Source organism: Schistosoma haematobium, chromosome ZW (genome assembly GCF_000699445.3).
Source record: "Schistosoma haematobium chromosome ZW, whole genome shotgun sequence".
Lineage (NCBI taxonomy): Eukaryota > Metazoa > Platyhelminthes > Trematoda > Strigeidida > Schistosomatidae > Schistosoma > Schistosoma haematobium.
In genome coordinates, this window is record NC_067195.1 from 36,245,980 (window position 1) to 36,272,570 (window position 26,591).

Consider the following 26,591-nt stretch of genomic DNA (forward strand, 5'->3'; position numbering starts at 1 on the left):
ATAATTGCTAATATAAATTTTGATGTTTTTCTGTAGTGACTCATTTTTATTTTAGTAACTATAGTAATTCCATAACGAGAAGTCTGCAAAATTACTGCTAATGTTATTTCTACCCAGTGTAATAAATCTACCCTGATCTAAATATAACCTCATAAATAAAGTGACATAAATTATCCTCCAAATATATATATATATATATATATATATATATATATATATATACCACCGAGAAAGGTGTACAAGAAAAATGACCCTTCGTTGGAGCTGACTACAAAGAGGAAACCCTGCAAATGTGTTGAAATGTCATCTGTTTCTTCATTTTTCAACTTTCTTCTTGCCTTATTAGTTACTGTCTGTTCTGAAAACGAATGGCATATTGGTAAGTTATTAAACTACCAGCTATCAGCTAGCACGTCCAAGAATTCAAGACTCATTGGTGTGTATAATTTCATTAGATTTATCATTTATTACATTTCATCTATAAAATAATGTTATTTTAATCATAATTCCTCGTTATCTTCGAGCTTCACTTTATCAAGAGATACTTTAGAATGTCTGTGCTAATCAGCATATACGTACAACTATACACTAAGTCGTAGGTGGTAGAAACTAACTTCCTGTAGTTTCGGTCAATTAATAAAATTTGACCTTATATTGTTGACAGCCTACTTAGTAATTTTATACTCAAAACAATACTTGGATTAGATGACTATATATAACTTAGTATGGTTATGTATATTTGTTGCATGCATAGTGAGCTTATAAAAGACTAAGTAATCATTGTAGTACAGACAATATTTTCTGATATTCTATTCTATCTGTATAACGATTGTTCGACTTTGTGTTTTTACAATTAAACTGAACAGTTTTAGAAGGATCATTATCAAAAACTATATGATGAGATATACTATGGAGAAAACATTCACCTTCGAACACTGGATTCATAGTTGGTACATATGATAAAACTTAATATGTTATGCGTTGAATTAGTGTTGGATTAATAATTAATTGTTTAACTTCCAGCTGTTTTACTTTACTTATGACCATTATTTAATGATCCAGTGCTGATTTTTACACTTCAAAGTCGATATATTACTGTTTAATAGAAAATATTTGGTAACGTGTCTACACTAAACACATTTCCATCACGGTATTACAGTTACTATACTACGTGATTATGAACGTATTAATAAATTTAATGCTCATAAGAATAGTAAATACGAAATATTTAGTTAGAAATGACTCCATTCATAGTCTTCATAATGTGACAATTTATGGCAAAATTGAACACAACATACATCTATTATCTTTTTTAGAAAGATATTTCATAGTAATAGGCTTTGGTTGGACATTTTTGTCCCAGAAATATTTTTCATGCTTCTCGAAATAATCACTTCAGTTCTATTTATTCATTTATGTTTTAAACTTACAATTGGCAACTTCTCAATGATAAATCATAATTGCGTTAATAATTTGATCATAAAAGTCAACCTATGCTTTGGAGATCATGGGAAATTTCCAAGTGTAAGTTATTTCAGTCACTAAAAGCCTGATTAACTGGTACTGTCTATAAAACTTAAGATTTCCTTCTTTTTGGCAATCTCTACTCATGAATTAATATTTCTAGTATAACTGTGTATCAATCACTAAATAACACCGAAAATAAAACTAATAAATGAAATAGTTTATTCAAGTCAATTCAATATACTAATATTGTTTTAGAACAGCATATATAAGCGAACAATATTGCTATTGATTAGATCCTTATCACTCATACTCTAATATATCGTGATTCCTCAACTAAAGGATAGTTCACCTGGTTCTGCCACATCTACGTGTATCTACAAATTCAGCTGCTATTGTGGCGAAAGCTATATTGGGCGCGCTACCAGACAACTGGGCCAATGAGTTAGTGAACACCTCCCTTAGTGATTAGGATAGGGTGTCATCAAAACAATACGTGACTCTGTTCTATTACAATTGATCGATAACAGTCATATAGTAGACGGAAATGGGTCATTTCAAGTGATATATCGTATTCCTACTAGTTTTCCTTATGATGTTCGATTTCGTATGTTACACATAACAGAAGCCATAGGAATTCGAGCTAACAATCCAAATCTTTTTATTCATAAGAAATTTGCAACACCTTTATCTCTCCCCTAGTTCTAATAAATGATTTTACCCTCCTACTTATTTTCTTCAAAATATACGCTTCATTGTCCAATTATCTGAACACTTCTTATTGCACAACCTTATAGTTTTTATGAATGTTATCTCAGCATCTATATTTTTCAAATCATTGACCTAATTCCCACTATTAAACATGGATACAAGCCATTATTATTCTTATCAAAACTAATACATCTGTTCTCACTATCAATTTGGACCTCTCACTTATGTTTATTTATGTAATCTATTACACTGTTATCATTCACTCACAGACTACCTGGATTGGTTTAATAATTTCATATATGCATATAAATATTACTGTATATTGGAGTAAAGCCTGATGAGGATTTAATCGAAAACAATAATGTTCGCTTATATATGTTTTATTTCATAATAGTTTTTTGCTTGACTGAGTGAATAATATTTAGTAACAATTCAGTATGCGTAAGAACTTTAATGAAGTATTTTCTCACAATTTTGCTTCACTCACTAAGCTGAAAGCTTCTTATTTAGATTCTAACAAATCAGCATGTCTCTTAAGTGCAGTCATTTTATCTTTGTTTATTAAAACTCAGACTGCTATTTTAAAGGAAATTCAATGTCTGGTTTAGTAAAACGTATGTTCTTACTTTAAATTTGATTATTGTTCATTAACAGATTAGTTTTAAGGTAACGGCTATTAAATGATTACAGTTGTTAGGTAATTTTTGTGCCTGTTTCGCCGGAAGTACAGTATCAGATTATAAGAACAAAGTAAGATAGCGAATTGGTAATGAAACAAATGTAGAAAGTAATTAATTTAGCAAAGGAAAACAGACTCGTGAAGAAATGAGTCAAAAACATTCTTTTTAATCTAATGGGTTATGTATGTGAGAATTCTAGTAATGTACACATGTGCGAAATTTATTATTCTTGATGTTGTACAGATTTGTTCTAGCTGATATCCGCACCTTTTTTACAGCTGAATACTCCAAATGTGAAACTAAATATGCTTTTAATCAAGCATGAACAAGATATCCCCTAATTAATTTATTTCAAATGGTAATCGTTAGCCTAGATTTATCCGTTCGATCTCATATTTAGTGAAGTTTAGTCAATATTATTGGAGGGAAAACCGGAGCCGTTTATTTGTGTAAGATAGATAATATAATTTTAGTTAGCTTGATTTCTGTCCTTGAACTGGTAAATGTCTAGTAGACTACATTTTGATGGATTAATTTGACATGTTCATTTACGTTTAAGCAATTTAGAATATTTACCGATGTAACCTAACTTTCTGTCGGATTTTTTTCAAACTTCTAAAGCTGTGATATACGATGATGTATTCGATCAAGTAAATTATAATCTAACTGATTTGTTCCTGGCACTGGAACCAACTCTTGAACACTATGCTGATATTTCTACAAGAAATTCTACTTTACCTACATCCCAAAAATTCAAATTTACTATTGAGAAGTTTTTTATTAACCAATGTAAGTAGATTTGTTTCATACTGATTAATGTGTAAATGGAACTTATCTTGAAAAAATGACTAGAAATACCATTATGTAGTTGAAATGTTCTCCCCAAGTTAGTTCTTGATCTTCTATCCAATTTTTTTCTGATACACAATATCAAAAACTTTTTCCTGTAAAAAAGATAAGCCCTATCCATCACTTTGTTAATAACCAATTGAGAGAACAAGATCCTACAATCCAGGCAACGATTTAGTTTTAGTGAAATATCATGTTACAAATATCTAAGATGAATTATATTCTAGACGTATGAAACAATATTAGTAGTGTTCATTATTGTTAAAATGAAAACACACTAGTTTATCTGTGTAAAGTAAACTACAGTACATGTGAATAAGTAGCAAATATATTTACCGAAAACTATATTTATAAAGTGTAATTGAATATACTAGGTGAACAAAGAATATAAAATATTTGGTTTATAATGAATACTAATTTGACGTTACCTAACTATCAATATGTGACAGGCATAATTGTCTATTTAATAGGCATCCATTCATGGAGTAGTAGTATTTGCCTTATTTTATTATGCTACTTCACTAACTTGATTGGTAGTACTGGGCGAAGTGAACCTAAAATAAGTGACTTACCATCTTGTTAAGTCTTACTACTTTGTCAGTTGTATTAACCTGCATGACATCAGCCAGTTAGACATCCTCTGAACAAGACTACTTTACTACGATTTGAATTTTAACCTTCTTCCACGAAAATCATTTATTTTGACGATTAACTTCGTACAGACACAATTTAATTTCTCTTTGTGAAAACTGAACGTTTCTAAAAACATGGACAGATATGTAACACCCTTGAAAAGCCTACAATACAGTCCTTTTGTGTTAATATGCATTAAAAATACCTTAAGCACCATAACTTTTGTTTATTTGCAAAAAAAACAGTAATAAGTGATATTAAATCCTCTACACACCTTGTGAAAGTTGAGTGTTAGTCATCCAATGGTGCCTCGACAGCATTATTCTAATCTTTAGTGTTACTGATTAACAGCGGTCATTCCTGATCCAACTCGTTTTACTATTCATCGTTTGTTACAGTATTGTGGTGATATATTCTCCAAATTAGGATGTTTTAAGAATATAAGTACTTAAATGACTTCTAGCTGTGCACATCAAGCAGTAAATAGTGTGACTTAAGTTGCTAATAACTCAGCGCTCTTTGGTCGGTTGACTTGAATTAGCACGTAAAAGTGATGATCAGAGTTGGTTATTATTAGATAATAGACTCATATTCGCAAATCAATGAAGAAGAGGTTTAGCTATTGACAAAGTGACTGAAAATACTTGTCGGTTTGATGCTTTCATATTTATTTTTATCCTTACGAGGTGTAATTGAATTAACTGTTAACGAAATGCAGGACATTGTTACTGTGTATTTGTTTATTCAAAAAAAGAAAAGATAATTTCACCTTAATAGCTTGAAAAAAGAACTACAATTTATACTTCACTGTATTCATATATGAATGAGGGCATAGAAGACAAAAGTAAACCTATCTACTTAACAATATAGGTTAAACAGTTTGTTTTCTGCATTGGAAACTTGATTTGAAATCAACTGATGTGTATTATTATTATTATTATTATTATTACTAGGGCATCCATAAAATAGGCCAGCGAAATGAGGTCTGAATTTTGTAAAAAGCGATAGTAAATGCTTCAACTTAACCATTGAAAATGCTAAAGTCTTAAACTACTAAGAAATTTGCAAGGAAAAAGTCTTTTAAGTCAAAACTTAACTAGATTTAATACAGTTATTCTATATCATTCAAGCAAATACAATCCAATAAAGCTTGTTGTACTAAAAATTATTCACATAGGTGGAAGCTGTTTAAAAGGTGTGATATGAAGTTATGTAAAGTAAAAATTGTTTGTAAGCCTCAGTTTGTAAATTCACATGTTAGTAAGTTCAGTTAGTGAAGAACATGTGCTAAATTTGTACTGAAGCCAGATATAAAATTACCTATGAAGTTCAAATGAACTTCAAGTTTAGTGAAAAAAGTTCCACCATAACGTGTTTCAACCAAACTGTCAAGATCATGCGTCATTTGAATTTAGACCACCATGGAAACCCTAGAAGCACTGGACGGCCGTTTCGTCCTATCGTGGGACTCTTCAGTATTGCGCATCTACGATCTCGCTTCACGAGACTGGAACCCATATTATTATTTCCTGGAAGTTTTATTGGCTCACTTTCTGATTTAGAAATTAAACTTAGAATCACCATATGATATTTTAGCCAGTGAGTTGCACATAAAGTAAATTTTTTCCAGTGAATATATTTCTATGGGTTGCCGGGTACTTTTATAACGTATTCATCCAAAACGAGAAATGTTTCCCAAAATGATTGAAGATTAAGTCAGATTTGCTTACTCTTTGACAAGCATTTTATTCTGTCTTACAGTAATATTGCGAATTGTAATTTGCGAGAAGCTCTTCAAAAAGTATTGGCGGAAGGAAGAGAAAGTCTTTGTTTTTCCCAAATACTGGTTTGTTTGATAGAATAATATAATAAAGTTGTTATTTAAACCAGCAATTTTATTACGAAATATAAAATGTGTGTCGAAAAAATTTTCTGAACACATAATGCTCTTTTCTTTGCAATAATAAGTTGTTAGTTAAATCATTCAGTTCAGTTACATACAAGTAGAAGAGAATAAAAAGCGATTCATTCATTTTCTTATCTTCTAGTGTGCAGCCTCATAAGCCAGGGTGTACATTTAGTTCTCAGTTTGACAGCATGTTCAACAGCTGAATATTTGGAAAGTGAGGCATATCGTTATCACCTACCTCATGTTGCTATACCAAGACCTGCATGCGAAGAGAAACAGACAACAAAGGTTACAGAAACAACAACTATATGGATTCAAACAGATCCTTTTCGGATGGCCAAGGCTTTTTTGGAGATCAGTGAAATGGAACGAGCTTCACATGCACTTATCTTAGCCGATGGACTTACTGGTATATTAATTTTCACTCACAAGTCATATAAAGCTACTTTATTACTCAATATATATTACTTAAACCATTTTACAAGTACCATTAATGATACTTTGACCTCGTTCTTACTTGAATTGTATCAGGTAACGTGATTTCTAAATTGATTCTCAGGTTTTGAATTCATCTGGCTCAGGGAGGAAAAGTCATGAATACATTGCACGCATATGTAAACACAATTTATTCATCGTTTTCTGATAAAATTAATGAACTAAGTTGATAATTATGAAACGGAGGTTCTAAAGCCTTTAGTTTATCAGTAGATTTTTTAACAAGCCCATTGAAAAAAGTAACTTTATTTAAATCTTTCTACAATATATTTTTCGAAATCAATGCTGACAATAAATTAGGCCGTTGCAAATTGTATAAAATACTGCTACTGACAAATCATTATATGGAAAATAAATTTGATGTGTCATGTTGCCGATGTCTTCTAACAACTTCTATGATTATTGACTAAATATTTCAAAATATAAAAATACCTTAGTGATAATCTTTCGGTGCTTAGTGAGTAATGAATCTAGGTTGGTCTAATGGTACCAAAAATAATTCCGTAATTAAACGTATTATTCGTCAATTAGTGTCTCATTCTTGATGTTACATTAAGAATAAAACCCCTTCAGTAAAAAATAATAAAGAAATAATCAAGGCATTGTACGCCAATGCGAATTTCAATACGTCCTATCGTTTATATAGAGGTGCAAAACTTTTAAGATTATAACATGATGTTTTTATGTTTTAGCAATGACATCAATCGACAATATTTACTTATATTTACGAGTAAGTTGCCACAAGTGTGACACATCTAGGGTGGATGTTGTTGGTTGAGAAGGATTTTCTGTTTGGGTAAATCGACGTGCCAGCTCTCAACATTTGTTTACTGAACACTGGAAGTATAGAATATTTCGAAGATTAAAAGCGTCAATGAATTACAGAACTATTGTAATTCTGTATTAACATTTTCTCTCAATTTCATTTAAACATAACTATTTTAACCATCAATAACTATTGTTATTTGAAATGTTAGTTAATATTATTCCTTTTATTTCCATCCTTTATGTTTTGTAAGCTAGCAGTGAATTATTTGAAGGCAAGACCACACATGTACTGCTATAAGTCATCTATTCATGATGAAAATAAGTGTCGATGAGGAATTATTTCTCTAAATTCCGACCTTGGTGGTCTTTTCTCATCTCGTTGGTAAAATGATCAATAGGTAAACAACCGTATGATGATACCATTTATTACGGGCAATTACTTATTGTTATTAGAAACTATAGAGATTTATCTAAGATAGTTGGATACAAAGTCGAACGACATATCAATGATGGGTAATACATATTTTCTTCACATTAACAACTCTTATTTACAATTAAATCACTAGTTGGATCTTTATCAGTTACTCAGTTAGGTACACTGACGTTTAGTTTAAAATTTAATCAGTATCCTAAAAAGTGTTGAAACGCTGAAAATTCATGCAAATATAATATTCGATTCTCAAGACTAATCTCGTTAAGCTAGATTGCTAGGCCGAAATCGTCAAGTGGTAAAAAATTTAGGTGGATTTAAAACCACGGTGGTTTCATTTTAAAATCTGTTTGGATAAATTTAACATCAAAAATGTAAAAGTCATCGGTGTTTCATGTCATATATAAGTTAATATATCATGATTCAATATACCAGTAGTCATGGCTTTGATTTTTTTCTGATTGGATAATCAATTTAAAGAGTTTTACTTCTTGAAGCAACTAAAACTGTATTCATCAAATGCCTACTAAAAGGAAGCTAATACATTTGTATTATTACTAGAGTATACAAACCGTTGTTGCACTGTAGATTGTTTTTGATTATTCCACAAATATTTAAACATAATAAAATTCCCAAAGTATTTAGTTATTTTCAGTCATATAGACTTTTGGTATTTTATCGTCATAAACTGTTTTATGTTCTTGTGTGCTTATGCTCTAGTGCACTTGGTGTATGATTTGTAAATGATTATATTCTTTATAATTCCATTTGAGAAGTAAGAAATCTCTATATGCGTATTGTTAACACAACTATTAACTAACCGAAAATTTTTTAAGTAATGAAATTTCTGTTTATAAATTTTATTCTTCAGCTATTATCCCAGAGATATATGACCTCACATTGCGGAGGAAAATTGAAAATAAGAGATTCTACACTGATTTCTCAACGCAATTATTTTCATCAAACAAATGTATAAATTCATTCAGCTCGTTTAGTGAAATAACATTAGATCAGCTTATTGAAACATTGATGGAAAATAGACCAAAGATTACCATCACAAAATCGTATTTAACGCATATATTCCTGATTCATACAAAACCTTATCATTTAGATTATTTTAGAAAAGTAAGCAAATGCAGATTATAAAGTCATTATTGTACGTTGTATACCAGTAGCTAAAGTTTAAAGCAAGAAACTAGAAGCTAATGTTAACAATAAATGTAGTCATTTTTTGATCCAATTAACTTGAACTCACTGCAGTGGATGTAAAATTGTCTTAAAAGAGTAGACAAAACTACTGTCTTACCAAGAATATATATATATATATATATATATATATATATATAGTCATTAGAAAATCTCCTTTGTTTAAAATGTTTTCTTATCTGTCGTAGGGTTCATACTAATACAGACACCAGCAAATGGGTGAGTGGAAAAGGGTATGCATTAATAAAAGTGATCAGTGAAAAAAGGAATAACATTTTTAACGGTGTAAAATATGTTCTCTTTATCGAGATTAGATGGTGGTTGGAGGTAGTCGACAGGAAACCCTAGACCTGGGTTTCATGCCACTTGGCACTCGTCAGCAAGGTGTACCTGTAATCTTGAGGGAACTGGTGCTCTTTGACGGATTAAGTCCCGTGTCACCCAGCTTCACAGTCAGAGACGTTACCACTGAGCTATCCGGGCCGCGATCAACCTCCTGTAGGACTGAGATGTAATCACAATTGATTGATCACTGGGTGGTGATCAATATCATGTGTATCAAGTCCTTATTTAGTGCAGATCGAATGCTATCGACCATGTTGCAATGTGGCCACTAGCCTAGGTCACTCGACACTTCGTGAACTATATATTGAGATTAGATGGTGGTGGTGATGTTCCCTTTATCCTCTGTTCCTCTGCCTTACGACCAATCAAAATGTATCTTCCTGAACTTATGATAAAGAGTCTAATTTCAGCAAGGATCGATAAATACTGTAATTTGTCGAATTTGGTAACGAATTATTATTATTACCCAAGTCAGGTTGTCTTATACGTCTATTTCGAACAAATAGAATATAATCTATTTAAAGGGATGTTTGTTTGTGTAGAATTCCTTACAGATCGAGAATTTGTCAGACGATTTCGGGTGACCGAAAATGCAGACGTCACAGACTTGTTAACGAATAGATATTTGCAGTGAAAATGTACTGATACATAGAATAAATTAGCGTCTATTTGTTTTGAAATAAAATATTTGAGCAGATTTCTAGATGAAACAGTTGTATATAAAGTCCAGAAGAGATAAACATCCCTTTAAATAGATTATATTCTATTTGTTCGAAATAGACGTATAAGACAACCTGACTTGGGTAATAATAATAATTCGTTACCAAATTCGACAAATTACAGTATTTATCGATCCTTGCTGAAATTAGACTCTTTATCATAAGTTTAGGAAAATACGTTTTTGATTGGTCGTAAGGCAGAGGAACAGAGGATAAAAGGAACATATTTTACACCGTTAAAAAAGTTATTCCCTTTCTCACTGATTACCTTTATTAATGTGCCCCCTTTTGATGGTCGCCCTTAATATCATAAGCCCTTTTTATCTGTCCCTTTTTACACTCGCCCTTTGATAGTTGTCCTTCCGCTCGTTCCTTTTTGAACGGATACCCCACCGATTACGCAAAACTATTCATTGATAAGTATGTATGTTTGGGAGAAAATAGCTTTTTATGTATTTGGTGACTGTGGGAATAAATAAATAACTGTGTTCTAATCAATTAATAAATAAGAACTTTCGTCTAAATTTGAACGAATAGTTTCACAATATTTGGGCGTCTAGTTAATGTGAGACATTAAAGAGGATGATTTTGTTGTTTGATTATATTTTCCTTGAGAAAGCTTGGACCAGATTGCCAGGCGAAACGTTGGATTTACTTCAAATTCTTTCGTTGAGATTTTACAAATACATTCTTCCTCTTTAATGTGTTCTAAGCAATTCGTTATTCTATATAATTCAAATAATTGACCGCTGTATTTTAGGAGTGTTCGTCTTTCACAGTTTTACACTTTTCGAAAACGTTTCTACTGGTTATTTTGTATTCCTTTTAATGACCCTAATTTGATACTATGAAGCAGCAGTGAACTACATGTGTGTATAACCTAAAATCTATGTATCCGAATATATCAACCTATCAGTAACTAGCAAGTCCATAGAAGACTGAGTAACTGTTCATTCTCGACGATATTCATAGTATTTTTATTTACTTATGAAATTATTTATCGAGATAATAATGCTTGTACTATTGTTCTTAGAAATCTTTTATATCTGAAGTTATATTCCAGGTTACTAGGTGATCATTTCTTGAATTCGGTTGCTGGCAGGAATAAAAAGATAATAACATAAACATAAAAAACGATTCTGCATAGTTTGGCATAAAGTTATCTACTTTATGGATTACTCTTGCAAAATAACTAGTTAGTCATAACTAATTTCGTCTGTCATTTTTAGAGTAGCTTCTGAATGAAAGAAATTATCGTCTCTTAACTGATATATTTTTCGGGCGTGACTAAAAAGCCATGTGATCGAGGAGCAGCAATCTCTATTGATTGGTTTTAACTTTGAAATACAAAATGTGGCGTGAAATCACTTGAACTGATGGTCATATAAAGCATTCAGTCAAGAAAATCTGTCTATCGCTGAAGGCTAGATGGTCCGACATTTCAAGTCTAGTATCCATTTATCGGTTCTGAATTATGTTACTGGGACACAAATATATCCATTTTCGAATCTTGGATACAATTTAAGTTTAGATCTTGCACATGAATTTTGATGATGTCGTTATTGTAGAGGTTTCTATTGATTGTTTTTATTTGGTCAAAAGCTCGAACCCTTCACTAAGTAAATTCATGTCTATGTATTAAGAAGATCATGCCCTACAAGGCTTGGTAGACTGACCAGTTAAAGAGCATTAGAATTTCTCTGACTACTGTTTTACAATTTTCATAGGATATTGTTAACATTAAGGCCTAGGTCTGGTTTTTTCCCTTTTAATTATACAGGTTTTTGAGAAATCTAACATTACAAAGGACTACTATTGGATTTTTGATGAAATTCCTGATGTGCCTATTAGAGATCTATTAAATCTTATTGCTTCATCAAGTGTTACTAAAATGAAAGTGGGATTTTTTCGACAGTTTCCTGTGTTAAATTTTGACGATCTGTCAAAACATGAATTGCAAAAGGGCACTCAGTTATTGATTAAATCTGCATTGCATGGAGAAACGCATAGTTTGCCTGTAAGATTTAGTTTTTTAGTTATTTTTGATGTTAAGGTGAACTAAGTGTTAAATTGTATCAATATATTAACACAAATCTATTTCATACCATATACAAAAATTATAAGTTGATAGAGAGAATTCGTTGCATAGCACTTAAAGCTGATTTGTATTTTGTGTTTAACAAAAAAAAATACATTGGTAATTTTACCTTTCATGCTTATTAAGTTAATTAGCAAAATAAGTTTGGATCCTTTGATTCGATTACAAAACAGGTATCCAGTATTCTTATAAATTCGAACAACATATGTAAGCGAACAATTGTTTCCATTTAGATCGTCATCAGGCTTTACTCTGATATATATGAATATTTATACGAAAATGTTAAACCAATCAAGGGAATTTAGGTCAATAATCACAATGAAATAGAATAAGTCACCACACAGAATAGGTAAAAAAACATGTTGATAGTAGGAAGACAGGTGTAGATAGTGAAGAACACGAACGGAAAGAGTCGAAAATTGCAAACAAATATTCGGTGTGAAAATAATGGTAACGATAACAAAAATAAAATAAAAAGTCGTTTGTTAAGTTATAACCGGCCATGGAAGTGAAAGAGGGTCACGAATTTTTTCTGTACACATAAATTGGGGTTAAATGTACGAATTCCTATAGCTCCAGCTATATGTAGGAGATGGGATTGAACTCCGTTGGGAAATGATGGAGGTATATGATAGATCACTCGAAATGCTTCCGACTTATCTACATTATGACCGCTATCAATAAGATGTGCCAAGATAGAACTGCGTATTGTTTTTATCTAGCCCTTTATAAACCAAGCTGGTCGATGTTCACTCATTCGTTGGTTAAATTACCTGGTAGTACGCCCGATATAACTATCTCCAAAGGAGCAGCTGAATTTTTAAATGCACATTGAGGGGGCCAACTCAGATAACTTATCCTTCGTTTGAGTAGACATCGTTGGTCGATGACGATCTAATTGAAAACAATTATTCGCTTACATGTGTTGTTCTAATTTTCACAATGGGAATCTTAAATATTCTTATAAATACATCAACTATGAGTATATGATTGTAATTAATATCTGCTTGATCATAAAAATTTACCTAAATTTATTTGTAAAATAGAAAAGATCCAATTTATTTAAAGTTTATCTGATTAGTGTTTCAATGCACAACTAGGATATAATGATGAAAACTTTTGTCTGTAAGTTGGCTTTATTGGTAGCTATAAGAATTATGTAAATCAATGTATGAATACATTATCCACGCTGAACTTATAAAATGATTCGTTTATCATATTTTTACAAAAGCAGCTTATTCGTATTAACCATATCACACCAATTGATTTAAATGGGATTTTGTTTCTCAGATCACATATTTATTATTATTCTTTAGACTGTTAGTTCAAGGAATTCCAAATTAAATAGGGATTTGATGGACTTCGTATTGTATCATACGTTAACATTACATGACAAGTCGACTGACCTTTGATTTCTCGAATGGTAATATGCACACAGTCAGAAACGTTACCACTGTGCTATCCGGGCCGCGATCAACCTCCTGTAGGACTGAGATGTAATCACAATTGATTGATCACTGGGTGGTGATCAATATCATGTGTATCAAGTCCTTATTTAGTGCAGATCGAATGCTATCGACCATGTTGCAATGTGGCCACTAGCCTAGGTCACTCGACATTGCGTGAACTATGGTTAGATTAGATGGTGGTTGGAGGTAGTCGACAGGAAACCCTAGACCTGGGTTTCATGCCACTTGGCACTCGTCAGCAAGGTGTACCTGTAATCTTGAGGGAACTGGTGCTCCCTGACGGACCCAATCCCGTGTCAACCAGCTTCACAGTCAGGGACGTTACCACGTACGTACAGAAAATGAGTTAATGACTTTTATTTGTATTGGGGTGAAGTAGTTTAACTGAGCAGAAATTGTAATTCACTTCTATGATTGAAATTTTATTAAAAATATGAACAAAACAAAATTTGCTGGGAACGTTTGTATTAACTGAAAAATTCCATTATTGAGTGCATTCGCACTGGTTGAAAATAATGATTTCATTAGCTTATTCCGTTCATGTATAATTGATTATGTCCATAACTGGTGATTATTTGGCATTTCTAAATCAGATAATATTTTATCTAATTGACAATTTTATTGCATTTCCAAATTCTTTTTTAAATATTTTCTAATGAAATTGTAGTATCTGTTTTTCAGGAACGTGTAACTATTGCAGCTTATATGATAATGATTAGCAGTCAGATAGCAACCTTTATAAAATCATTTAACAGTTCATACTTGAACCGTAGTGGTATAAGTTGCCATCAAATCAACCCAATTGTGGACGACTTTGGTGGTAGGTTGTTTTATAACTTTCTCAGTCATGTAAGTTTTTTAGTGCTTATTCAAACATTATTTTTGATATAAAATAACTCTGATGTGAATTATGGCGTGTTATTAATAGAAAAAGCTGTAACTGTTGTACATTAACGGTTATTAGGTCTAATATTGGTTAGTAGTTAAGAGGTTTTAGTTGCTTCGGTTTGTTTTCAGTGGTAATAAGATCAAATATAATGAAGAATTATTCGATAATCCAAGATATTTTTCTACTTACTAAGTAAACTAACTTCCTATAGGTTATAAATGATGTTTAATTCAAATGCATACACACAAAAATAAGGATAGTGAGTTAATTATTCAGTTATATAAACAAGCCTCCTGAATAGAACTGAGATTTCGGTTAATTTTTTAGAACGATTCTGTAACATTTGTATACATATCAAGTTTAGCGAAATTTGTTTAAGATTAGTTAACTGGATATCAATTACAGTCAGTTTTACTATCAATTTTACCTGGTTTCTGTTGTCTATTATTAATCCATCTGAGATTATAGTACAGTATAATAGTTTAGGTTAGGTATAGGACACTAGAAAAAAGGGTTAGTATATTAGTTAGGATATAAACTTTTATCGACTGAAGTGGTTAGGAAACATGTATTAAGCAGGTCGAATAAATAATGTTGCCTAATTTGGTTGATTTGGCATAATATTAAGGGTAGGCGAATTAAGATTTGGGATAGTTCTGAGACGCTAATCATTTCTAGTTTCATTAATGTTGCCATGTGCATATTCTGTGGTTAGAACTCATGTTATACTCGTAGTGAGTGGTGTGAGACGTTGAATGGGATTAGGGTAGAGCAGTTAGAAGTGATAGGATTGTATTATTTCTTCGTCTTGTTCTAAACATTGAATAACTCGTGACCTATAACCACTTATTTGTCTATCTCATTTGTGTTTTCGAAGTGTATTTCCAAGCTTGTTTATTTATTTATATTTATTTGAACACATAAATATTGATACAGAGGGGCACCAAATACATATGCACCACACAGTAACAATGAGAATGTGAAGAGATGGAGAATGTAAAGTAAGTATAAGAAAAAGGGGAACAATAACGAACAGAAATTAGGGTATGAAACTGAAATAATGGGACAGACAGTTCAGTTAGCAAAAGTACGACCGGAAAGAATTCTTCCAGTTTAAGAAGTTACGTCCATTAATTTTTTATGAAGAAAGTAAAAGAAAGTTACAGCAGAATCGCCACTGGCTTCTATTTCTGAGCCATGTCTGATATTGTCTCAAGCCAATGTGTTGTACCATCTCTAGGACCACAACCAGAGAGTCGTGAAGGACTAACACAAGCCAGTCATGTACAGCTTTCTTTCATAATACGACATCATGTCATACACTAACCAACTCTACGCTTTTCCCAACCGGTCCCATCATTAGCAAATAATACACGAGGTAAAATTCTCTGGGACGACATTCGTATCACTTGTCCGAGCCACCGAAGGCGAAGTTTCAAGATAGTAACACTAGCTGAATTATCGTCGCTGTGTCCGAACACACGATGCCGAACCTCTGCATTACTCAAATGATGCTGCCACTGGATGTCAGCAATCCTTCGGAGACAGCGATGATCAAACACAGAGTCGCCTAATATCCTCAAATCAAATAGGGCAGGTTTCACAAGCACAGATAAAACTGATCTAACCGAAGCTCTGCAGATCCAACCATTTTCAGCCAGACTATCATCACGAAGGCGCCAAAGATGGCCCACATTGGCATAAGCCGCTCTGGCTTTCACTATTCCTGAATTGATCTCTTCATTCGCGCCACCACCAGCACTTATGCAGCTACCTAGATACACGAACTTCTCGACTACTTCTATCTGTTCACAATTCAGAGTGAATATAGGATTAGAATCATGCCGGTCTTGTAGAAGTACTTTGCACTTAGAAGGTGCAAAGCACATACCATACCTACGGACACTGATTGCCAACTGATTAAGTGAGAATTGCATGGTTTGGGTATCATCGCACAGTAAGGCAATATCACCTGTGTACTCAAGATCGAGAAGGCTTTCTCCAGGCAACAGATCCGCACCACCAGTGCCTACATCCAGCAGATGTTTCCAGAATGTCGTTGATGGCAAAGTTGAAGAGGAATGGTGAGATTGGGCAACCCTGCCTAACCCCACTGTTCGAATGGAACAATGGAGAGAGGTGGTTGTATGCCCTCACTCTGCCTGAGGTGTTTGTATATAAGGCTTTCAGGATGTTAATAAACTTCTCAGGCACAACCTTCTTCAATAGACAATCCCAGAGAACAGTCCTGTCCAACGAATCGAAGGCAGTCCTGATGTCAAGAAACACTACGATTGTTGGCCTTTGATAAGTATGGCGGTGTTCTAACATTTGGCGGAGGGTGAAGATATGATCAATACATCCTCGACCAGAACGAAACCCAGCCTGCTCCTCACCAGTCAATCATTCTCGGCTTTTGAACAACCTACGAAGTATGACGGAAGCCAATAGCTTGGACGCAATCGGAATTAGACTTATCCCCCGATAGTTGTTACAGGAACGACGTGAAACTTTTTCAACTATCGACTCATTCCATGACGTTGGTACACCCTCTAGTTCGCACACCTTTGTAAACAACGTCGTCAGTTCCTTAGTCAGAAAGTCACCATCTTTAAAAAGAGCCGGAGGTAAGTCATCTGGGCCAGGTGATTTGTAGCGCTTCAAGAGTTGGGGTTCCTTGCGGACTTCCGCCTCATTTGGTGGATCAGTCGTCACCGACCATGGAAGGCAGGACAGTCTGATCGATGTTGCCGAGGCAGCAGGCCAGTTGAACTGCCCTTCGAAAAATTCTGCCCATCGTCCAAAACGTCGATGGATGTTAGTGATTGGCATCCAATCATTATCGCAGATTGTTTCGCTCACACCAGACTTCTTGCTGCCAGTGGCTCGGATGAGTTGGAAGAGCTTCCGGTAGTTACCAGATGCAGCTGCTGCTTCCAGCTCATTAGCACTCTCCGACCACCAGGTTTCTCGATCCTTACGTAAGCTTTACCCAACTTCGTTACGTATCAATCTCCGTTTGCGCTCAAACTCGCGGAAACAAGGGCATGGTCAGAGTCCAGATAGGTACTCCAAAAGGAGTGGCAGTTTTGTACACAAGCATGCCAGCGGTAGCTGATCGCGATATGATCAATCTGACTCCAGACTTGAGATGCAGACGGAGGACGCCAAGTAACGCATAGGCGATGACTGTGCCGGTAGCTTTTTCTAGCCAGAAACAGGTTGTGGTTTGTGCTCAGTTGCAGTAGATGGTCACCGTTACTTGACCTGCCACTAATAGATTTTCATCTGCCACCCAAGCCACTTTCCTCTGTGCCTAGACGCCCAACCTGAAAATTCAAGTCTCTAGCTTGTAGTACAATACCTGGCGAACGCACGTCCTATGGAAGTACGATTCACTGATGGTAGAACTTATCCTTGATCACATCCGGGCTTCAACTTGTCAAAGCGTGGGCGGAGATGACGAAAAGACATCGCTTCTTACACCGGTTCTTTCTTACTTTGGTGGATTTTTCTAATCTAACAGCACATAACCGACTGTCATTGAGGATCCAATCGATCAGTGATGCCTCAGCTTTAGCGCTTAGTGCGACACCGAGTCAAGCAAAACGAGATGAAGATGTCACAGGGTCCCCAGATATACTCATGTGAAACAAACGTTTCGAGGTGAAATGTGGAGAGCAAGTTCGTGGTACTTTTCCAGAGTTTTGAATACGCGTCTTGGATAGACAACAGGTATCGATGTTGAGACTTTCTAAAGACATACCCAACCCTGTCTGTTGTCTGATCTGCACTAGTATGCAAACGTTGAAGGAGGCCAGTTTGAATGGTATAAGTGGTTTCAGAAGGATTGGTTCAGTATTCGTAGTCAGTGGTAGCATTCAACTTTCGACCAGTCAGTGACTTGAGATAGTTTAGATAGGACAGGGTTTCCACCATAGGCGATCTGCTGTATGAGTTGGAAAATAAGAATTCACAAATTGAGAATAGAAGAGAGGAGATAAGTGACGTTGTAGATAGGAAAAATAAAAATCAGTGTTATCCAATGAATGCGAATTGTCTGATTTTTAATTGGAGCAAGAATAGTATTTCCTGTAGTAATTGTCATTTTATATGATTTGTATGTGAGCTGTGATACTACCCGGGTGCCCAAACCGGGGCAGGTGGTTTGCTTAGGGGGTTACACATTGAGTCTTCGACCTAAAGGTCTAATCCACAAAGCAGTGGAGCAATGCTAGGAGATGCAGTCCCATGGTATCCGGTGACCAAAAATAGATTCATTCGCTTTTTGCTTCCTCAGGATCCTGGAACCCATGTGCACCATTCGTTTGGAATCAGGGGTTTCCAACTCCCCTAGGTAGATCCTCTGTATCCACCAACCCGGTTAAACCACTGAGCATTCGCTTTTTGTCCTCTCAATTTTGTAGATGTCACCCTCCCTTCGAGAAGGTAGGATAGGACTTCCTTGACAGTGGCTGTATGCACGTGGCCATTAGAAAGCATTTCGAAAGGGAGAGCGGACTTTCCCCAACCTCGACCGTACCAGGGCATTTGGGGGCTTATATTTCCCTCTTCTGTCCAGATCGCTCTGAACCTTGTGTTTCCCATCATGTTAATTCTCTCTCATTGTACGGATCTAATGTATGGCAACTTGTTATAATAAATATTTGTGTCAAGTTTATAGTTGAAGATAAATAACTGGTTGAGACAAATGATGAAGAAACGCATCTCCATTATATTTAATACCGAACAATGTAGATTCTTCGGTAAATCGTCAGGAAGTGAGGTGCAATTTCATCCTTTTTATTTCTTTAAAAAATGTCTTGCATTAATTGTTTAATAAGCTATATGGTTGTAAAGTGCTAGTAATTGAATTCTGCCTCAATGAGTGAATGATATCTTTTTCATCTGGAGACCTCAGAGTTTCAGGTTTGGTCTCTTGTGTGGTTATAGGTTCTGTAGAGCAACAAACCTGTTTGAAAAAGCTGCTCATTGCTTCCTAGTTTTCAATAGTTGGTCAGTGTGTAAAAAAGAACTAAATTAGGGTTTGAAAAACCTCCAGGAATACCAATACAAATAATGAAATTTTAAATGAGAGTGTTCATTGGAGTGAATTTATGTGTCACTTCTCACTACTTATGAGTTGGTTATCTCAAAAATTAGTTTCCAATAAGCATAAACTCTTCTGATAAGTCATAAAATAATACTGAAGAACTTTTATCTAAACTGCAATAATGAAATACCTAGTCGTATGAAATATTCTCTAACTAGTGCTAGAGAATAATCCTCTGCTTAATAATGACCATCTCTTTCGAATTAATTATCCCGTAGCTCTGGTCAACTGTTCCTACACGCCATAATTTATTGTTTACTGAAATAAATAGTTCATTTTGTTCATTATTTATTCTGTCCTTTTTTAAAAAAAGAGTATAACTTGCTTCTGAACTTAGTTTAGATCTATCACCTTCGAGTGTTAGATTTATTATTTATTACTATAAATGATCGTTTTTTACCTCGTTAATTCAAAATGATTGCAACATAGTCCCATATACTAAATGTAGTGATATGAAATCAAGTAAAATTTATAGATTTATATTGGTTATTATCTTCAGAATGGAGGAACTAGTATTTCATTTGCATAATCTCAGTGTTCACTTACTGTTTTGCTCAAATGCTAGAGGTCTGGGACTAATGTCTGGAAATCTTTATGGTTTTACTCACTCGAAACGTTTGATGATGCAATGAAAAATTTTATATCCACTGCTCATTACACTCCTGATGACAATATGAAACTTACAAGTAAAGGAATGAAAATTAAGCAAAGAAGCTTGGAAAGTGGTCTATTTTCAACTGTTTTTCAGTCATTTAATAACAAAATTCTTCGAATATCAACAATTCTCGTAAGTACTTGATTAACTTAAGGCTTTTGGTTTAAAAATGTTTGATTGATGAAAACTTTGAGATAAAACATTTGTTGAATGTTCAGCGATAGCATTGATCCCTACAGCCTTAGGGTTGCTACTAATCTTAGTTTGATATGATGGTATACATCTGCGGTCAAGTTCTTTGTAACATTCTTACTGTCATTATTTGAGTTCCCGTGAATAAGCAGACAGTTTCTGACCGAATATAGAAATTACCGCACCATAAACCCTAACAACCTTACATTTAATAAAACGACTGTTTTACTTTATTTTAACTCCCTTCTTAAGGATTGTGGGATACAAGCAATGCGTGAAGGTCAAATTTAGTTCAGGATTTTTGCCAACTCTACGATAGTTCGTGGAGAGTCATTACCAACACTATCTTAATAATACCGAGGTTTGGAAATGTTTGGTTGCGCCCATTGATGATAATTCAGTCAGTGTCACCATCTTAAAATACTAGATTCTGTAGCTTAAACATATATCTTTTCAGTGATTTCTACACTGCTGCATTTCCAGAATCTGAAATTGGCTGGAAAAAGCTTGGAGGTGGTTAGCTTATTACATATAACAGGTTCCTGAATGAAGGCTGTATAGGACTGGAATCTGTTGGTACATCTCAATTTCCTGGTTGGGATCCGAGAGATGGTGCAATTCACTGACATGAAGCGTTATTAAATGTGGCTTATAACAGGGACCAGCCACAGTCCTACCGTAGGTTTTTAATCCTACTTATAAAAAAACAAGAGTAACTTACGTAACTGAATACATTCTTTCTGGTTGCGTTTTCAACTGAACTACCTCTCTCATTATAAGTTATTTTTGTTCACTCATTTTTATTCACTATTTATTTTAATTATACAATTTCCCCTCTATATTTTTTCACAATCTCATTTTCTTATGTTTGTGGAGCATGTTTATTTTGTTCATTTATGCCACTATATATGCGTTTTAAGTAGAATAAATTAAAAAAAACTAAAGCTAATGAATAAATGCCTTTTAGTTGATTTTATACACTGATCGCTTCAGTCTTGAACGTTTATTTGTGTAAGTTGTTTTATTGGTCAGTTTCTAAGTTGAGGGGAAATATTAGCTGTTTATTTCCTAGTTTCATAATGTAGTTTCCAAGTTCTATAAAGATGTTTTTCAAACTTAGCTATTTGCTAGCTCATTTCCAGATTTGACATTTAACACTCTCAGAGGATCACCATACTTACTTTCTTACGCCTGCTACCCCTCGTCGAGGAGCATAGGCCCCCCACCAGCATACTCCATCCAACCCTGTCCTGGACAATCCTTTCCAGATCTTTCCAGTTGTTATTCATTATTTTCATATCTGATTCTATTTCCCGATATAATGTTTTCTATGGCCTTCCTCTTTTCCACTTCTCTTCAGGATTTCAAGTTGGGGCTTGCCTCATGAAGCAGTTTGGTGATTTCCGTAATGTATGTCCTATCCATTTCTATCGTCTTTTCTTAATTTCCTCCTTAGCTGGAAGTTGGTTTGTTCTCTCCCACAGAAGGCTGTCGCTGATGGTATCCGGTCAATGGATGTTGAGTATCTTGCGTTGACAATTATTTATAAATACTTGTACCTTCTTGATGATGGTTGTGGTAGTTTTCCAAGTTTTAGCTCCGTACAGTAGAACTGTCTTGACATTCGTATTGAAGATTGTGACTTTCATATTGGCTGACAGATGTTTTGAGTTCCATATGTTCTTCAATTGTAGGAGGGTCACCATAATACAAATTTATTTAATATGAAAAGAAACTTTTTATTAGGTGTATGAACTACTCAGACTCACAATTCCTTACTTCTTTGCCATATAAAAAATAGCTATCCAAAATGTTTCGATTCCTTTTGTCCCTAGAAAATTTCCTTTGTTTCTGATATACTTTTTCAGTAACTTTGATGTAGATGCAAATAGGTAGATAGTATTGTTGCTAGTTTGAAATAGGCAGACGCTGAAAGAAAAGTCGTGCTTTTAGATTCTGTCAGACAGTCATTTCTAATAGAAATTCTAGGATTTTCTGTACATCTATAGAAATTCTACTGTGTATGTAAATCGACTAAACAGTGGTTGTTATTACCTGGTTATTTTGTTCAACAGGATCCTCCATTTGTTGTGACTGGTCAAGTAATTGAAAACGGAGAAATAATCAACGCTTCAGGATTTGCAATTGATATACTAAATGAATTGGCTATGCATTTCAATTTTAGGTAAAATATTCCCTTATAAATGTATACCGTTACATATGATGTCACAGTTGACAAAATTTTCGAAATAATTAATTATAACTTAAATTGTTTCCGATTTTCAAGCAGTTAATTTTCCTCGTTTTCGCACGTGTAATGAATCCATTCTGCATACAGGTGGTGTTGAACCATTGTATGAGTTGTTGACCTCAAAGTACAAAAAGTAAGGTGAAGTATTCATAAGTAAGCCGACTTAATGGTCGTTATTAAGTTATAGTCAAATTTTTGGGGCAGAGTTGAAGGTATGTTGATCTTCAGTGATCTTCATTGACTTGGTTTATAGCGATATCCATCTATCGGAAGTGTTTACTGATTACATTCATTTCTTAATCCTTACAGAAATAAGTCATCTACGTACACAGTTTCGTTTAAAATCAGTGAAAGTTTCCAAATTGAGCTAATTTTTACTGTTCTATCATAAACAATCAGAGGTAATTCACATTCAGCCGACTGATATTTTAACAAGTGATGCGGACTTTCAAATGAATTTAAGATCCAGCTTAAATGTAAATAAATAAATACAGTTATTTTAGTAAAGATAAAGTCTTAAAGAACATATCTACCACTATATTGACCACATTTATGGTTCAAAGCACTGTCAAACAGTTTTTAGATTCAGAATTGGTAGCAGTTAAAAACCTTCAGCTTAGACATGAATATTCTCCACCTAACCATGAATGATTTTTTAATAATTAGCAAAATTATTTTCCTTGATTCTCCCATAAATTTAACTTTAATGAATTCAGATTTATTGAAATATTCCCATTTATTATGATTAGAGATATATTAGATTCAAATAGCATATTCTTTAGAATGTAGATTGGAAAAGAGATTGTATGTGTGGAATTTCAAGTCTGAAGTCAACGAACTTTTGAACATTGAATAGACGTTACTGAAATATTAGACTTTTTAACGATACCGATTGATATAATTCCAATGTATTTTTCTAGCATAAATTCTTATTTAGTGTATATTTTTCCTTCTAGAAACTGGAAAACGAATAGCTTGAATTTAAAGTGTTAGTTTCTGAAAACAATTTAGCTAACATTTGCATTTTTCGATGAAACAGACAACTATAAACCATTAAACTACAAATATAAATCACTGGTTCTTTTATTATTAACCTTTTCAATGTCAATAGATATCGCCTTTTCTTACCACAGAACGGTACGTATGGCTCACTGGATGAAAAAGGAGATTGGGATGGCATGATGGGTGAATTGGTAAATGGAGTAAGTAAAGTATAAAAACGTCCAGTTAAACTCTTATTTAATGAAAAGAGCAAGAACAAAGATTCTAGCAGAATAGTACGAATTCATTTTATTTCGTAGGTTCTCGTCAGCTGCTTACAACCCGTGATATTTAAAAATCATAATTACATAATGGGTTTAAATTGCTTACTGAATATTGTAAATATATACCTGATGTGAAAGAATATTCTACAAGATTAATTGTGGCAACAGTTCAAAAGTAGGTTAGAAACAATCGATTACATAATGAACACGTCAAGATTTTAGAATTTCTCAAAGGGACAGAAATTAAAATCGTGGAGAAAACTTGTTACAAGTATTGGTACCAATAGTTGTTTTTTATTCAAACTATAATCATTTTTAATTTTTGTCAAATTAATAGCTACCGAGTATATACATAACGTCTGGACTCATCTTTCATAATGCTTACTATAACCCCGGGTAAGGATCCCAGTATCGTAAGAAACTATGTGTAGTTTAGCTTCCAAATCAGTGAATCGTTTTAGTGATGGTTCTAATTTTATTGTTCTTTGTACAATGTGTATAATAATTCTCAGAACCTTCCAATTTACTTTTAAAATAAATCTCAATGATCTTTGTCGTTACTTGGAGGATAGCTGTACATGAGGAGATAAGCAACTGCTTATTAAGAGGAGTATAATTTTTATATTAAGAATAATAGTTATTTGTATTAGGATAAAAACAACATTCTGATTGTCAATCATAAAACTCCCAACAACTTGTCGTAAAGAAATTATGTGACGGACTAGTGAATTTTTTCCACATGATGACCGATTTCGTATGGTCCTTGTTCTGTATATCGTTTCCCGACATGTCATAACATATCATTATTGTAGATGGGTACATATCAGTATAACTATGTCGTTAAATGAACTGGTTAAAAGTGTTATTTGTTTTAGTGAAAATATTTACACTGAATAACTGAAACACCAATCATGATCAATATATTAGTAGTATGTATTTATTTGAAAATGATATATGGTAATGTACTGCTGTAAGCTGGTAGAGTTTAGTCGATAGTTAGTTCGTTTGAGAAGTGTAGATGAGCTCTGGATGAACCGTAAGTTTTTCTTAGAAATGAAGCATCTAATTTAGGTTTTATTAATTTATACGATGTTTGGAATATATAGAATTTTAGAAACTATCATTTCCTCTAAATCTTCGAACATATAAATATAATGTAAATGAATACGTTGACTATTTACACATGTTTCACTAAAATTATAATTTCAACATTCTCAATTACTTAGTACTTAAACATCTTACTTCTAGATCTAAATTTTATTGTAACGTTTGTTAGTTCAAAGAATCGTGAGCAATTTAGAAAGATACTAGACATCAAATACTATTTAGTTCAAAAGACTACTTGTTGTCTGTATCCTTATACCCAACTATTCATAGATGAGTATATCAGATTTTTATCAGACAATTTTATGTTTTCAAATTGTTACCAATGCGTGTTATCAATAGTTCTGGCAACTTTGAGTTATGTATTACAATTATCTGTAAAGATTGAAAATTTTAACCAGTGTCAAATCATCATTTTTCAATTAAGAAGTGTCCTCATATCTGTGAAAACTTATCGGTGTTATTTCTGTCATGAGAGATTGTGTTAATGGTTATTTAAACTGAAGCAGGTTACTTGACTAACAGTTCAATGAATTTATAGGGTTGAGGCTTCTAATACTTTCACAATTTAAGTATAGCAGCATATCATCATGTTTCATAATGGTTTAATGTATATCATTTTCTGTACTAACTAAAGATGAATATTTTACTACCCAGTTTTTCTTATTTACTGATTATACATATCAGCGAGTTGATATGATAGCTGCTGGTTTGACAATCAATCCAAGAAGATCGAATTATGTGGAATTTATTGGTCCGATTGTTGAAGATACAGTTGTAATACTTGTAAAACCATCAACAGCAAATTATCTTTTCTTTCAAATGTTTCATCTATTTCAAATTAATGTTTGGATAGCGATTACTAGTTCAGTGGTTATTCTTGGAACAACAGTTTGGTTATTCAATAGGTATAGTCCATTCAGTGGATGGAATTTACAACTTCCAGAAGCTAACTCAAATGAGGTATCTCTTTCCTACAATATATGGATTTCACTACGTTGTATGCTTCTACAAGGTAAGCTTTAAAACTCAATTAATTCTAAAATGTCATATATTACGTTTTCGAGCCATTAATGATTTACCAGCGTTCTACACGTTTAATTATTGTCTAGAATCAGAATTTTTTGGATAAACATTTGAAATAATTTTTGCAAAAGCGTTTCATTGTCTATGTTGAAATCTAGGACGGAGTTCATAGCCAATAAACAACTTCATTGAAAGAAACTGATTTATTTGACAGGTCATTAGTTTGAAGCATGTTTAAATGATAATAAAAAGTAGAAGCATTAAGAATACTCACTGATATCTGTGTTTATTGGGTGCATTAACAAAAGGTTAGTAATTTG

General features: G+C 33.5%; 1 protein-coding gene across 1 annotated transcript in view; it reads left to right on the forward strand.

Annotated features, from left to right (window-relative positions):
* Positions 1 to 300: 300 nt before the first annotated feature.
* MS3_00010370 (uncharacterized protein) overlaps positions 301 to 26,591 on the forward strand; it is a gene marked incomplete at both ends in the record, with an annotated part of 29,933 nt that continues 3,642 nt past the window's right edge. The window contains 9 exons of the mRNA XM_035733526.2: positions 301 to 379; positions 3,477 to 3,644; positions 6,386 to 6,655; positions 8,811 to 9,064; positions 11,990 to 12,226; positions 20,344 to 20,565; positions 22,701 to 22,810; positions 23,988 to 24,078; positions 25,933 to 26,260. Of these exons, the coding sequence (XP_035590058.2) occupies positions 301 to 379; positions 3,477 to 3,644; positions 6,386 to 6,655; positions 8,811 to 9,064; positions 11,990 to 12,226; positions 20,344 to 20,565; positions 22,701 to 22,810; positions 23,988 to 24,078; positions 25,933 to 26,260 (1,759 nt within the window). The remainder of the gene's footprint in view (positions 380 to 3,476; positions 3,645 to 6,385; positions 6,656 to 8,810; positions 9,065 to 11,989; positions 12,227 to 20,343; positions 20,566 to 22,700; positions 22,811 to 23,987; positions 24,079 to 25,932; positions 26,261 to 26,591) is intronic.